This window comes from Equus przewalskii, chromosome 3 (genome assembly GCF_037783145.1).
Source record: "Equus przewalskii isolate Varuska chromosome 3, EquPr2, whole genome shotgun sequence".
NCBI lineage: Eukaryota > Metazoa > Chordata > Mammalia > Perissodactyla > Equidae > Equus > Equus przewalskii.
The window spans coordinates 85,313,527-85,329,487 of NC_091833.1; the positions used below are offsets into that span (position 1 = coordinate 85,313,527).

The window sequence follows — 15,961 nt, forward strand, 5'->3', positions numbered from 1 at the left end:
GTTTAGAAATTAATCGGAGTGTATATCATAGGTGTTTCCTAGGGACACATTAAAGTACCCAAGTCTCAGGAGGATGTTTTTCTTTAATTTTATGTCGAACTATATCTCTTATTTTGGAACTTTTTGTATAGCTTAAGTTAGTTAGTATTTACATTTTAATGAGAGTTTTATTTCTACAAATATTAATTCTAAATTACCATTAGATATCCTACTGAGAAAGCCCAATGCTCCACTTTAACTTGACTTTATGACCCCACTGGGAAGCCTCTAAGCAAATACTGTGTGAAAACCATTAAAGTACCTGAAAGTAGGAGTGAGCGCTTCAAGCATTTACTCATCACCAGTGCTAGACAAACATCACACTTCCATAGCCACAAACTGCTGAAAGTGCCCAGAGTTCCCTTGGCTGCCAACAACATCTAAAATTTTATTATGAATTACAGATAGATAATAATAGGTCATGCTGCAGTGCTAAGCACTGTTCTCAGTGTTTTAGACTCAAATCCCTGTGACGTAGGTAAGCTTTATCAGCCCCAGTGTACAGATGAAGGAGCTGAGACACAGAGAGGTCAAGTAACTTGTCTTGTTCCTTAACCAAAACGGCTAGTAAATGATGGAGTCTGAGCACAAACAGTCTGACTCTCAGATTAGTCCATTTAACCGTTATGCTGTCCTGCTGTCCCTTACTTCAGAACTAGTAGCATAGTCACTGGCAACGGTGGGTATGTACATCATGGAGGTATAACAGGCTCTTATATCCTGCTCTGCAGGGTTTCAGTAAGTAACGTTACAGAGTAAGTGTTTAGATTTCTAAATATCCACTTATATTACTTTTGCAATTTATCTTCAAAATGCAGAAAGTGGGGCTTTAAGTATTACAGATAAAATAAAATTAAAGCAAGCTTGAAAACCCATGTTACTGTAGACGTATATTCTCAGTTGCTATTCATGACTTATACGAGAAGCAGGCAGACATGCTCTGGAGCCTCGTGGGTGGACCGTAAGGCTGTGGAGATAAGGAGAGGCAGGGAAGGGAGACAGGAGTGTGATGCTGCGAATGGGCAGCTCTGACTAGTCATGGTAATAATGTTCAGCCACCCAGCTAATTCACTTGTTTCTTTGCTGATTGGACGTACAAGGCAAGCTGTGAATAATCTACCATCCCATAGTCTAATTCAGAGACACTTGTTCTTTTATAAATCTCCCTCTTAATCATTCGATGAACTATTAGATTATTAAATAAAATAACATTTTCCTTTCTGTTTTAGTTTGTGGTGATAACTGTGTGTTTGAAAGCTGGATTGGAGACATCATATTGGACATGGGTAAGAGTTTTGATCACACCCTACGCATGTCATATTTACTCATGCATTCTTGCTGATTTTTTTTGTTGTTGTTTTTCATTTTAACTTTATGCATCCCTGTGCCCTAGTTCCACAGATTGTTAATTGTGGGGAATCAGGGGTGGAAGGGAGAGAACTGGAGATTCTAGTTTGGAAACACGGAGTAAAACAAACTTAAGTTTTTTTACCACAAGATTTCTCAGAGCCTTTAATATATTGTTGTATATCGTGACTATCCCAGGAAGGGGGAAGACTTTCAAACTTACTGACTGGGAATCTTTTCTTAGTAGAGTGTGTCACAAGACTGGCATTGGGCAGAAAACCCACTGGAAAATGATTCTGAAGACCATTAGTATTAGCAAAAGATTTATCCTCAAACATTTGTAAATATTCAATCTGGATAAAACAAGTTCTGTTTCAGATACATTAGTTTTGAAGTATAGTCTCATCCAGGTAGAGAGACCCAGTAAACAAAAAGAAATGAAAGTTTGATGCGCAGGGGAAAGACTGGCACAAGAAATTTGGATTTGACGGTCATCGGCATGCAGACCGTACTCACACAAGGGTCTAACATCTTTCAGTGAGAGCATGCAGAGGGAAAATTAAGGAGGCTTAAAGATGGTAGGAGGTTAAAAAAAAAAAAAAAAAAAAATGAGTAAGAGGAGAGACCCACCAAAGGAGGTAGAGAAGAAATAGTTCTAAATGCCAATACCACAAGCATCCTAACTGTTGTAGGAGAGGTTAGCACTTAATGAAAGATCTGGTTAAAACAGTTACAAATTCCCATGATAATATGTTGTGGAAGTAGTAAAAAATTAATAAGGGCATTTATGAAAACTTCATTAGTGTTTGTGTCCTCAGTCTATCTAAAAGTCTTTTGACTCAGATTCCCTTCCTTCACAGTTCAGCCACATAGCGATTTGGGGCAGCATCGCGCTCTGGGTGGTGTTTTTTGGAATCTACTCGTGCCTGTGGCCCAGTGTTCCGATGGCCCCTGATATGTCAGGAGAGGTAAGGTGTCCTAATAAATCATGCTCCCCCCATCCTTAAAAGTTGGTAATGAACTTTAATTGTTTGGCTTGGATTTATATTAAAATAGTATTTGACAATTTAAAAGCTGTTTTTAAATTCCACAGTCGTGAGTGATAAATCTTGAGAGAATATTTTAAACTTGGATATTTTACTTAAATCTGACTTATCCCTTTCTCTGTAGCTGGCACAATAAAGTATGGTTGTCAGGAGTTTGAATCATGTTAAGATAAGAATATCCATAGAGAAAATGCCATTTTAAAATTAGACCATAAATCCCCAAATACATTTTGGATAAGAGGTCTGGGAAGTGGTGAGCTTGTGTCCCTGGGACAGTCTGTCATTTCTTTTATTATCTCTTATTCTAAAGAGAAATCTACTGTCACTATATTAAATGCACTTTTAGCATTGTCGTAATGACATCAGCTTGGTTTTCATTTTAAAAGAGTTAGGGCATCTGACATTTCAGCCTTGTCATAGTCCATTTTCAGTTCTGTCTTTCAGTTTCTTGTTACACTGGTAGGAATTGAGTTATTAGGTGTTCATGGGGGAGTGTCACAGGATCTCCTTTCCTTCAGAAGAGATTCCAGCAGTAGGAGGGTTTATGATTTCAATTGCAGGAAATTTAACATAAAATGTATAAAAGAAAATGTGGAAAACATTTCAGGATTTCCTGTGACCTCACAATAACTTGCAAATCAAGGTAATGTGAGCTCCGTTACAGGACATTGTTTTCCCGCAGTCACCGGAAACTTTTCCAGTGGTTTCCCTGTATTTGTTGCCCCTAAGTACTGCCTGAGTACCTTTCACTTTTGACAGTCTGGTTTATAGATCATTTTCATGAAATTTTATCTGACAGCATCCTGCTTTTTATAAATTAGCAGAATGCAGACACATTAAAAAAAAATTTTGTGGTTAAATTTATTAGAGAAAGACATTATATACTATTACAGCGAAACCAGACATATCAAGAAGCATGTACTTCCTTCCACCAAAAGTGAAGGCTTCTAGTGATACATGGTCTGTGAATTCTAGAAAGTTTACAGCATATATTTTGAGGAGAACAGAGAGAAAGCCATGAATGCATCTCCTCCTTACCTTGGTTTCTGAGTTGTTTTTCCCTGAAGAAACAAAAATCAAAGACTATATGTGTCTGATGATGCCTCTTGGAAAATCCAGTTCTGTTCTTTGTTTTTATTTGTTGTGCTCTGATTGGACCTGCTTTTCTCCAAGGTCAATTGTAACTTAATATCTTTCTCATAAGACCTCATTTTATCACATTTCTTAATGTTTCATCTTCAAAATCAATGACATAAGATTTTGAGAGTGGTATAGTTGAAGCAGCTGTAGCCAATAGCTTTGATGACAAGAATGGAGTTTCTGACCACCTACTTCTAGGACAAGTGTGAAGTTTGACTGGCTTTTTGCCAACCAAATATAATTCTACCCTTGCCTGTAGAGTTCCCAGTATTGCCCAAACACAAAATTTAATATCATCTCCTGAGATTTGTGGTGATGCTGTGTTTAATTCAAAGTGAAATGAATATCAGTACACCATCACGTGTCTCTTCACTACAGATACGGTGGGGAGTGCTAACAGGGATTCTTTTTCTTGTTGTTTTATTACTACTGATACTTTGAATATAATGTTTAAATAGCTGGTGCTCCCTTGAAAATATGAAGAATGGATTAATTCAGCTGTAGGCTTAACTAGCTTGTCTAAAATGTCTGTTTAATTGAGTCAAAGAAAAGAATAATACTTTAAATTTATGTAGTACTTAGTGTTTGCAAAGTATTTTGATATATATGTGTGGGGGGGGTGTGTGTGTGTAAATAATCCTCAAAACAACTCCCAAAAAAGATGATAACAAGAAATAACAAGAATACTACTCAGATTCTCAAGGATAGATAGCCTACATTTACTGTTTCCTGGGCACTCGGGTAATAGATCCCCAAAAATGTTGTAGCAATACTCAATACTCAATTTTTGAACATTTTTATTATATGTAGAGAGTCACTAGTTCTATTAAAATCCAGTTAATTACAGAAAGAAGTAACTACCTTTAGTTTTACATTTTTCTAATCTTAAAATTTTATATTTCAGTTAAGAGTATAGCCAAATACTTACATACATATGAAAAATTCATTTATGTGCCAATATTTGTACTTTTGTGTGTGTGTGTGTGTATGTGTATATATATATAAATAATTGGCCAGCCATCTTGAATAAAATTTACTTATTCATGTTTCATAGCAAAATACTATTGTAATATATTACATATTACATATATATTATTATATATTTTATATAGTAATATATTATTGTGACTAACACAAGGATAAGTATAAATATTAGCATTCTCTGACTTGACATGTTTTATGTAATCCACATGATGAAACACAGCACGGGCAGCCCTCAGAACGTAAGGCTACTCCACAGGATTCATGGTGTGGTGTGTAGGCAACTTTCTGTCACCACCACTAATAGGGTCATAAGTGTCTAATCCAAAGATCATACCCTTAGGACTCGCAGTCCTTTCCTGTATGGATTTGGCAGCAGTTCCTTCTAAAACTGATTAATTGATTAATTATGTATGTGTGTTTTGGTTGCCTAAAAGCCTAATAAGGGCCTCCAGGATGGTCCAGCATTAATAGAGAGGGAGTTGAGAAACTGAAAATAGCAACCCTGTCCCCCACTGTCCTGGTTCAGGTGATATTTTGAAGGATGAGGTAGTGGGTGGTTTTAAAGGGATATCAACACAATAGGGAAGTTCTTCAAAGTGGCAGCCAAGATCTGAGAAGAATATCACCAGTAATACCTCAGGTCTATCAAACACTTAATCCCAGGTGCTTCTCTGAGTGCTGTATATGCATTCATTCAATCAATTTAACAACTAGTTTTTGAGATTCTTCTCTGGGTCAGGCATTGTTCTAGACACTGTGGATTCACTAGTGAGTAAAACATGAAAACCCATGCCCTTCTCAGCTCACTTTTCCTCCAGTGAAAGGAGATGGACAATAAATAAAATAACTGATAAATATAGACAGATAAAAGTACTGCACAGAAAAATACAGCAGGCTGGGAGGAGCTGAGAGCCGAGCTTTCCATTGTGTTTCCCGTAGAGCCCTGTGGCTTTTACTCATTCATGGTCAGATCAAGAGCCACTGGAGGGGCATAAGAGAGGTGTCATGATCTGACTTATGTTTCCACAGCAGGACCACGGCTGCTCTGTTATGGACCACTTAGGAGGTTATTGCAATAACCCAGGTGAGAGATAATAGTGGCCTAGACCAGGAAGGCTGCAGTGGTGAAAGTGATCAGATTCTGAATCTGGTTTTAAGGTAGAGCCAATAGGATTTGCTGACAGACTAGATGTGAGGAAAAGAAGTCAAGGCCGACTCCATCATGTTGACCGTGAGCATCGTCAGGGAGTGCTTGTTCTCACCTCACTGGACCCTCACTGCAAACTTGTTATTATACCATTTTACAGATGAGGAAACAGAGGTGCAGAGAAATTAGTACCTCATCTGACATCCCACTAATACTAAGTGACAAAGATAAGATTTTGACTTAGATGTCTGGTCCCAGAGTCTGCTACCTTAGACACTGGGCTATGCTGCTTCTCTGATCAGTGTTATTCAGAGGAATCCATGGTATATAATCTGGAAATTAGAAGTCTGAAGGGACCTTCCTTCCTGGCAGGTATCTCAAGGATTTGTGTAGGAGAGGAAATCTTTGTTTTCTGTTTTCCTGACAGCACTGCCTCCTCCACAATTCTACTCTCTATAGACGTTTCGGTGGTCTTGTTCTTCCTCAGTCCGTCCTCCACATCGGAGCCGTGCGAACCAATCCAGAATGCTTACACTTCTCAAAGTCCACTGCCTCTTCATTTCTTTACTCATTCACCCCAGCATTACCATGTTGGGCCCCTAGTGCCCCATAAATAACTGTTAAATAAATGATCATTAACTAAATTTTTTTGCTTTTCTTGTTTGTTTTGAACAAACAAATGACAATGGGATAGAGTTGACCGCGAGGCAGATTTCAGCTCAAATAGAACATCTTCCTAACATCCAGAGATTTCCAGCAGCAGAACAGGATGCTAATCTCATTTAACTAATCTTTCCTGTGCCCATCGTTAATGAGCTGTTGGCCACTAGTGATATGTAGGCAGAGCCTCATTTGTCTACACCTCCGGTGCTGCCTTCCAGCTCCTAAGATTTGGATTCTCGGTGTGCTTCTCTTCACTATATTATGTTAACTGTTGAAAGGGCACAGATGATTTTTCTCTAGTTAACCGGATCTCAGGGTGCAAATTATACACAAATTAGGCAATTTACAGGTACAGCTCTCATGCCTCAATATTCAGCTGGACACATATTCACACATGTATCAGGATTTTATAGTCATTTCCAATTTACATTCTTGGTTCATCTTTGCAGCTCCATCTGAACACAGAGCCGTTTCTCTCAATGTGTTGAAGGAAAAGGCTTGCTCTTTCTTCTTCTGGGGGAGGGAAGGGAATCAAAATTTATTATGCACCCACTATGCTCTCCAGGCGCCATGTTTGATCCCAGGCAGTCCTTATTTTATTTAAGTCCATAGCACAAAGTTCTGTGGTAAGCAGAGCAATAGCAAGTGACCCAGAGAATTCATTCCAGGTTTTTTTTTCAAACCCCGTTGGTTTCCTCTAACATCCTAAAGAACTAAAAACCTTCTCTTTGGGGCCCGTTGCTATTCCTTACTCCCAGGCAGGAACTCTTTTCTTCTTGCACCCATCTTCCTTGCATCCTGTCAATTTCCCTGTTATTTCCCAGGGTATCTAGGGCCCTGATCAATTTCCCTAAGTTAACCAAATATAAAATTGTGCCCATCTCTTTTTTAAAAGTGCCTAGATTTTTAATTCCCTCTTTTCAACACCCACCTAACTCCCTCAACCCCTTTTGTAGAATTCCATATGACTTTGTATCCTAGCCTCTTGCCTCTCCATGACAGCAATATTAGCATAAATAATACCCATGTCATTTAAAATATATACATGAGATTGAAAACTCAATCATCCTAGCTTATCAGAGCTACCACTTCGATAATAATAGAGTCTCGTTGACTGAAGGCCAGTGACTGGTAGAGCACTTTGCATGTCTTCACTCATTTAACACTGTGAGCACTTAATAGGAGCACTGTGAGATAGTTCCTATTATACATTTTACAGACACACAGTGTTTAAATAATTTTCTCAAGGTCACACAGCTTATAAGTATCTGAGCTGCGAATGGAACCCAGCCAGAGTCTATCCCCTTAACCACCACACACACTGTCTCTGTTCCTTTTACATTTCTTCTCTCACCTTTCCATTCCCTTCCCTTCAGGCTGTTCTCCTAGCCGTATTAATTTTAAAAGAGTGACAGTCTTTTAGTGTCAGTGCCACCAGTCAAAGTACTTACTTCCATCTAGTGAGTAAAGTAAGCAGTCCATTATCTGCATGTGATATTTCCATCTTCAGCTGTACTCAGCTGGCTGTATCACTGCTCAGGAGTCCTTTTCACAGCATCACATAGTTTCTTTCCCCCTTCAGCACATTCTATATGCCTAAAGTCACCAGAAATTTGTTCCCCAAATATCTCAGAGTTTAGTTCAGACTTCAGCTGCTCCAGCCACAGCCAGAGCGGGTTATTCTCAGTTGGTGGGCAGGGTGTTCCCATTTGGGAAACATTCCTTCCTATAATTTGTGCTTTGTCTCTACATCTCTGCCCATAATAATGATTCAACTGATAATGATTAACAAGTATCCCAGTACCACAAATTATTGGAATAGTTAGCTATTGAAAAGGAATTATGACATGGGGATTGGGGGGGTGGGGGAGCTGGTCGTGGGTTATACAAAGGGAGAAAATACAACACTAAGAAATTATTTAGGAAAGGAAAATACAGAGAAAACAGTGTGACGAGCTTGGCTGCAACTTTAAATATGTCGCTGTCTTCCTCTTCTCTCACAAATATGGTTGTGATTTAAGAGGAGAACTTTTTTTTCAGACCTGACTTGTATTTTTTCACACCAGTACAACAATTTATGGGGCAAGGTAGGCCCTGGGGAGAAGTGCTATGTTATATAAACATATGCTGGCCTGCTTTTCTGACTCGTCTAGATGATGTTACTGGGTATTTTTTGAATTTTCACTAAAAATATTTTAACCGCTATGATTAGTACACCAGATTAAAAAATACATAGCAAGCTACATCAAGGACCATTTCATATCACGATTAATACCAGAAGCTTAGGATTGGCAAAACGTTTAAATTTATCGTGGTGTTAGAGACATGCACGGTAAAGTCCTCCCAAGCGCCATCTGGTTCTGCTCTCCCCGGCCTAAGGGATCTATAAAACTACTGAAGGAAATTGAAGTTAAGGAACTAGCATGTGTTTTACAGAATTTCAGATCTCTTGATTGAGGTTTGTAAAGTCTCTCTGAAAAACAATAAAAATCTTTGTTGAACCCTTTGGTGTCACCCCCGTAGGAAAGGTATTAATAAACAACGTTAGTGATATGATTTCCCTAAATTGTGCTGTTGCCCGTTTTACCAACACAATAAATTACTTTACATATGAGGAATTTCCTGGTTAAAATAGTCCTTATTCCTCTATCAGTTTTTAATTACCTAGATAGGATATAATAATTTATTGGTCACAAGACCAGCTCTTATGGATGGGGTAGGGCGGTGTTATGATCCAATGGAGTTTCATCCAAGATTACTGTGTTTAGCCAAGTAGCCTGGAGGGAACAACAACCCTAAACTCTGTCAGATGTTGTTCAATGAGCCAACAATTGTGAGCCCATCCAGTAAAACATGTCATTGGTCAGAGTCCTTGTGCCCCTCACAGTAAATGAGACAGGCCAGACCTTCACAGTTCTTAAGGCAGCTGGCTGTGTAGCCACTTCCAAGCCCATTTTGTAAAGAGAAGCCTGCATAGAAACACTGAGAAGGAAAAAGAGACATGGCAATGACAAACATAATTGGCAAATCAGGACGTTTGCACTCATTTTAAATTTACACCTTTCTTTAGAGTCATTACAAGAGCTGGCATTGCTCTCTGTAAGCACATCATCTTTTCCTACAGTACAGAGCACATGTATATTGTCTAGTGTAACCCAGGCTCTGCGTTAGGCAGTGGTGGATGCAGAGATGAACGGAGTTGGTCCCTTGCCCTTAAGGATCTCATTGCTAGGATGGGGTGTTGACGTCATACATGTGAGAGATGCTGTAGTGTACCCAAAGTGCTGTAGCAGTGAGCAAGCCATGGAAAACTGAATGAAGCTTGCTTTTAGTGAGGCAGAGCTTTGGTTCTTCTCTAGAATCAGTTCATTCTCGCATTCATCCATTCCATAAATATGTGTTGAGTGCTTAAATGGTACTGGGCACCATGTCCAGGTAATGGGTTAATTAAGCTTGATACCCATGAGCATTCAGGTTGTGGGGACCAGGGAATGGGAAGGAGAAAAGGCCACTAAATCAGTTATCCAATGACTAAATGATGAATGGCTACAGATAATTTCACAAAGTGATCAGTGATAGGAAAAAAAACAAGGGATATTATAAGGGCCAGGGCTATAATGGTTGTTCCAGGAAGATCTTTTTGAAGAAGGAATGATTCAGCTGAAACTCAAATGATGTGGGGATACCTGCCATGTGAAAAAGAACATTTCGGGGCTAGAGCAACAGCAGGTGTCCATGCTCTGAGGCAGGAATGAGCCCAGCAGGTTCAAAGATGAACAGGCCAGTGTGGCTGGAGCAGAGGGTGGGAAAGAGCATGAGATGGGGTCAGTGAGATAGACAGAGGGCAAGCCACCCCTCCAAGCTCAGCTCTCTAGCTCATAAAAGTAGTACAGCTTGGTTTTGAGTTGCATGCCAGGGATGCTATCAGAAATGCTTGTAAAAGAAACCATGAATGTTACTGTGCCATCTGCTTCAATAAAGCTCATAATTGGACACAGTTTTTGCGTTCTGTGAGATGGTAAGGTAAAGAGATCGTCAATGAGTGGTCAAAAGCCACTTTGTTCCAAGTTATCACTTAGTCTCCCAAGCATGTATCATCCAAGGAAGTTATTTTATGGCATATTTTTTTATGTTAAAAAAAAAAAGGAACTGTGGATTAAACAAGATAGAAACTTATTTTTCTGTCATGTAAAAGCCATCTGGTGGAGGCAGGCAGTCCAGGACTGGTGTGGCAGCTCCGCAGTCATCAAGGACTAGGTTTCTTCTATCTTGCTGCACTGCCAACCTTAGCATACTTCCCCATGGTCCAAAATGGCTGTTTAAGCTCTAGCAATTTTAGCAACGTTCTAGCCAGCAAGAAAGAGAAGGAGGATTAACTCTTTCTCTTCAAGGATCTTTTCTACACATTGCCCACCACATTTCCACTTAGATCTCATTGAACAAAAGCTAGTCAAATGGCCACAGCTAGCTACAACAGGAGAGCCAGAGGAATGTAGTCTTTGAGCTGGAGGACAGGGTGTCCAACCAAGAATCATGTGGTTGCATCTAAGAAGAAGGGGAGAGGGACTATACTGGAGGGCAACTAGAACTCTCTGCCCTGAAAGTCAATGATTGGTCTACATAAGCCATTTATCGGCTTTTAGATGTTTGTCTGTAGCTAAGTGCTTTTCAAAGTTTTGAGTTTTTAAAAAATAATTTCCTAAAAGAAATAGTAATTATGTGACAGGATAGAGGTGCTAACGTTATGGTGGTAATCATTTTGCTATATATAAATGTATCAGATCAACACATTGTACACCTTAAATTTACATAATTTAATAATGTTATATGTCGGTTATATCTCAGTATAGCTGGAAAATAATAAATTTTAAAAGAAAAAAGAATAGTTTCCTACAATCTGAAATATAGACCATGGACTGAATTACTAGTAATCAAACAATTGATGCTCTATGAGTTGGTTTTTAAAAAGATAAAATATAAAGCCATCATAAAATTATAAAAACCTGTAATAAACATTGAGCATTGAGATAACATACCCTATCTTATCCAACTTATCCAGTAACATCGTAACATTTTTAAATTATATTTCTCATAATAAAGAGAATATTTTGTTACCAATTCTGTCCTCATTTTTCTGGTACTTTTAAGTTTTTTAAATAACACAGTAAAGAAGATTTAAACAAAACAAAACAACCAACGAATTCTGTTGTTAATTATTTTTACTATTCTGGGAACCATATCCCTAGAAAATAAAGTTTCAGAACCACACATTTCCTAGTGCTCTTGTTTCCTTTTTAGAAAGACTATTTTGCATGTTCTGTTCTCAGTATATATTGATATATAGTCAAATTTTACTTTTTTTAAAAAAACAAAACTTCTGATTGATCCAGGTCCCAAATAGCTCTTCCTCCTTTTCCTCAGTCGTCTATTTTCTCACAGCCACCTTTGCCAGAGGGTGGAGATGCGAAGGTAGTTTCTTGCATCGTGCAGCTAGATCGAATTCCAGTTCTGAGTCCCACAGGGTGATCACTCCTCCTTCAGTCCCTCTCCACCACCCAGAAATGTCCAAGGGGAAAAAGGCACATAAATGCTGTGAGCTGGTATCTAATTTGCCTATTTTCTAAGATTTTCTTTGTTTGGAACAATTTGCATATTTTCTAAGATTTTTGTTTGTTTTTTTGGGATAATCCAAGCCAAGAGTTTTCTTTGTCTCTGAGTAATCAAGAGCTTCTGGGAATAATTGCAAACATATTGAAGTTTATCCAAAACACCCTTCTCCTTAGTTATTTTCTGGGTGTTCTGCCCTGTCTATTTTTATGGAGAAGGTAATAATTCATCCTGTATAAGAACCCAATTCAACAGAGATTTATGGAGTGTGCCTGTGTGTCAGTACTTACACTGGGTGTCAGTGGATCAAGAATTGAAAGATTCCTTCTGAGGAACTTGAGTCTCCTGGAGCAAACCAACAGATCAACGGATAATTAGAATGTAAGATGCTAATTATTATGATCAGGATGCACAATTGCTAGCAGGGGAGAGGGCACTCAACTCCCAGGCTATAGTTTGGATAGTTTGAAAAGGTTTCTCAGTAAGGCTGTTCCCTGGTCTGTCCAGCAAGGCAAGTGGGAGAAGGGCTTTCCAAGTAGACAACAGTCCACGCAAAGAAGGAGTTTGGGGTTTTCAGTGTAGGGAATGGTTGGAGCTAGAACTGAAAAGTTAAGCAAAGACCAGATCACAGAATGTTACTTGAATGCCGTTAACATCATTACATTAAGCCGTGGCAAGGAGGCTTTTCATTATGAAATATACAGTGTTCCAGAAAGTACCTGAAGCCATAGTGTAAAGATTTGGGTCAGAGGACATGATAAAATAAATGCTATTAATGTAAATGATGAAAACATTTTTATATTTTAACATGAATATAGATCATATAATGTAATTAGAAATTTGCAAGAATTCTTTAAAATAAGACGTCAAGGACCTTTCTCAGTGATAAGCACCAGAATGTAGAACTTAGCGTGTACATTCCTCTGTCTATGGGTTTTATCAGAGGGAAGTTTTGAGCTTGACTACCCAAGATGTACAGCCACTGAAGGATGTCAGTGGAAGTTCACGTCTTCAAGACAAAGTTCATGAGAGTTTGAAATTTGTCTCTGGTTAAAGTGCAGTGTCGCAGATTCACCACTTAGGACTGACCAGTGATGCTTATGTACCTCCAAGTTCAGCCCCATGCTCAGGTACCGTAATGTGTTCAGACAAAAAGACTCAAGATTCTGGGAAAGGTTCACATAACTTAGAGACCTTGGCAGTGTCACACCATGCTGTTTCCCAGGCCTTGGACACAAAGACACTTTCAGAAATGTTTGCAAGTTCAAATTCAAATAACACAGCATTTCGTTGTCTGAAAGGAGAGTTGATTTTGATGAGCCAATGTTAAGTTCCTGTACATCCGTGGTTGTGTTGCAAGGAGAAGGCACAATTCTGATACAGTAAATAGCATTCTATTTATATAAAATTTATATTTTGCCATAAAAACATAGATGTTAAAGCTGTGGATCTCAGCTTTCAAGGTGCTATTGAGTATCATTGTGGAGGCTGGCCCCATAGCCAAGTAGTTAAGTTCGTGTGCTCTGCTTCAGCAGCCCGGGGTTCACCAGTTTGGATCCTGGGCACAGACCTACGCACCACTCATCAATCCCTGCTGTGGCAGCGTCCCACATAAAAGAACTAGAAGGACTTACAACTAGGATATACAACTATGTACTGGGGCTTTGGAGAGGGGAAAAAAAAAAGAGGAAGATTGGCAACAGATGTTAGCTCAGGGCCAATCTTAAAAAAAAAAAAAAAGAGAGTATCATTGTGTCTCAGGTTCAGTGAACTGCCTTTTCTAGTCCCCTGAGACTGGGTGACTGAAAAAGGAAGCTCAAGGAGAAAAGACCAGATGGCTAACTGAAGTTGGATGAAATGGGTATACAGCAACACAGAGCCCACCTTTTCCAAAGAAATGTCTAGCTGACAGAGCAGGGCCAATGATTGAGGAGCAGTAGGGAGGAAGAGCCCCAATTTGGTGGGAAAGATCCAGAAAGTTTGTATAAAAAGAAACAATACCTGCAAACCTGAAGTTTAGTGATTTTTTTTTTTTTTTTGATGAAAACAATTTCATGAGGATGATGCTTCCTGAGAAGACCAAAAGGATTAACTGAGACATAGGAGGAAGCAAGTGAGGTTGCAATCCTGTTACATGGTAGATGGCTTTTAAAAAAAGAGAAAGATGGGAGTTGTGGGTTTTGAGGATCACCAAACCACCTCATAGTACAAATCAGCTCCCAAGAGTTGGTCTACCAAGATGTCGCAAAGGAGCCATAGCCAGAAAGAGCAGTTAAACTCTTGGATCTGACACCATAACTGACCAAATCCTAAGAAGCATGTAATGGGATATGTAAGCTATATATGAAACATATATATGAAAGCTTGTGGAATTTTCTCCAAAACTTGTTAGCTCCCTTGGAAAAGCTCTAAGTCTTCAAAGGTAAAATAGCCCTCCTACACAAAGAAAGACGAAGGGTTCCATTGACAGCAACAACAAGGAGAGGCGTTAGCCAGATATGTGTATAGTTAACGGGAAGAAAATTAGAAAATCTGACAAAAATGAGAGAAAGAGAAAAAACAAGTTGAAAAAATAAACATACCGTCTCTCTGAATAGGACGATCACTATTGAATCGTCAGTTCTTCCCAATTAAGAGAACCACTGGGGGAAAAGAAAAAGAAAATACATCTTCTCCTCATGATTGTAATCTAGCCTAGGAAATAATCCTAAATATCTAGTATATTTATGTTAGTATGTTGTGTTAGTATAACATAAATATCTAGTTATACTTGCTCCCAGGATAACTCCTTGCCAGAACACAGGAAAACCAGTCAAACTGTAACCGCTACATCTCAGGAACATAGTCCCAAGGCTCTGGTGTTTTTGGCTTTTAATCTCTCCAAACACTAGACTGTAAGGACTTATTTATTCAACAATTATTTATTGAACACCTGCATGGTGGTTAAGCACTTGAGTTATGAGAATTCATCAAGATATGTTTCTTCCTCTTACAGAGGAATGTCTTACAGAGATTATACTCTAACAGCAAGACAAAGGAGCAAGTAGAAAATGGGTGATAGGTGCCACCAAAATGGAATCCTAAAGTAGGGTCAGCTAACCCAAGTCTAAGGAAGGAAGAGATGTCCAACGTGAAAATTGAGGAGCAACAGGAGTCACAGATGCAAGAGCCCAAGGATGAGAGTAAGCATGCGCACATTCCAGGGACTGAAACGTGTTGTGTAGCTAGAGACAGGGGCTGGCTTGAGAGATGATACAGGGGAAGCAATCAGAAGTCAGGTAGGAAAAGTCTTAAAATCATAGTAAGGGTTTTGTACTCTTTCCTGAGGGTGGTATGAAGCCATTGAAAGGGTTTAACCTAAGAACTACTAAAATCTAAGTTGTGCTTTGGAAATATCTCTCTGGCTGCAGAGTGGAGATGGCTAGAAGCAGAGCAAGACTGGAGTCAGTAAGTCCAGCCAGGAGGCTGTTAGGAGGACAGGCAAGTTTTTGGACTAGCATAATGGCAGCAGGGTTGGCAAGAAGTGGGTAGGTTGGAAGATACTAAAGAACAACAGAACATGGTGGTATACTGGATGGTGTGGTGTAAAGAGACGATTCAAGAATAAAGCCTAGTTTTTTGTCTTAGGCAATTGGTGATGAAGCCATTCACTGGATAGATTGCACAAAGGAAGAGCAGGTTTTGGGAAAAGACAATGTGCGTTCAATTTGGGATGTGTTAAGTTCAAAGAATCTGTGCGATATTAAACTTTACAGCTGGATAGTCTGTTTGAAGTACAGTTGGCCCTCCATATCCGCAGCTTCTGCATCCCCAGACACGTGTATAGAACACACAGATGCTGAGGACAAGCTAAGGGACTTGAGCATCCACAGATTTTGGTACCCATGGGGGATCCTGGAACCAATCTTCTGCAAATACCAAGGGATGACTATGCAGGCAAGAGATCTAAGCTACAGGGTGAGATTGTGCCTGATCACCATATACATAA

At 39.2% G+C, this 15,961-nt stretch overlaps 1 protein-coding gene across 8 annotated transcripts in view; it reads left to right on the forward strand.

The window, feature by feature from the left end:
- The window catches only part of ATP8A1 (ATPase phospholipid transporting 8A1), a 221,078-nt gene that overhangs the window by 186,172 nt on the left and 18,945 nt on the right, over positions 1 to 15,961 (forward strand). For all 8 annotated transcript variants that reach the window (XM_070612924.1, XM_070612928.1, XM_070612931.1 and 5 more), the window contains 2 exons: positions 1,269 to 1,325; positions 2,247 to 2,354. In XM_070612924.1, coding sequence (XP_070469025.1) covers positions 1,269 to 1,325; positions 2,247 to 2,354 — 165 coding nt within the window. The remainder of the gene's footprint in view (positions 1 to 1,268; positions 1,326 to 2,246; positions 2,355 to 15,961) is intronic.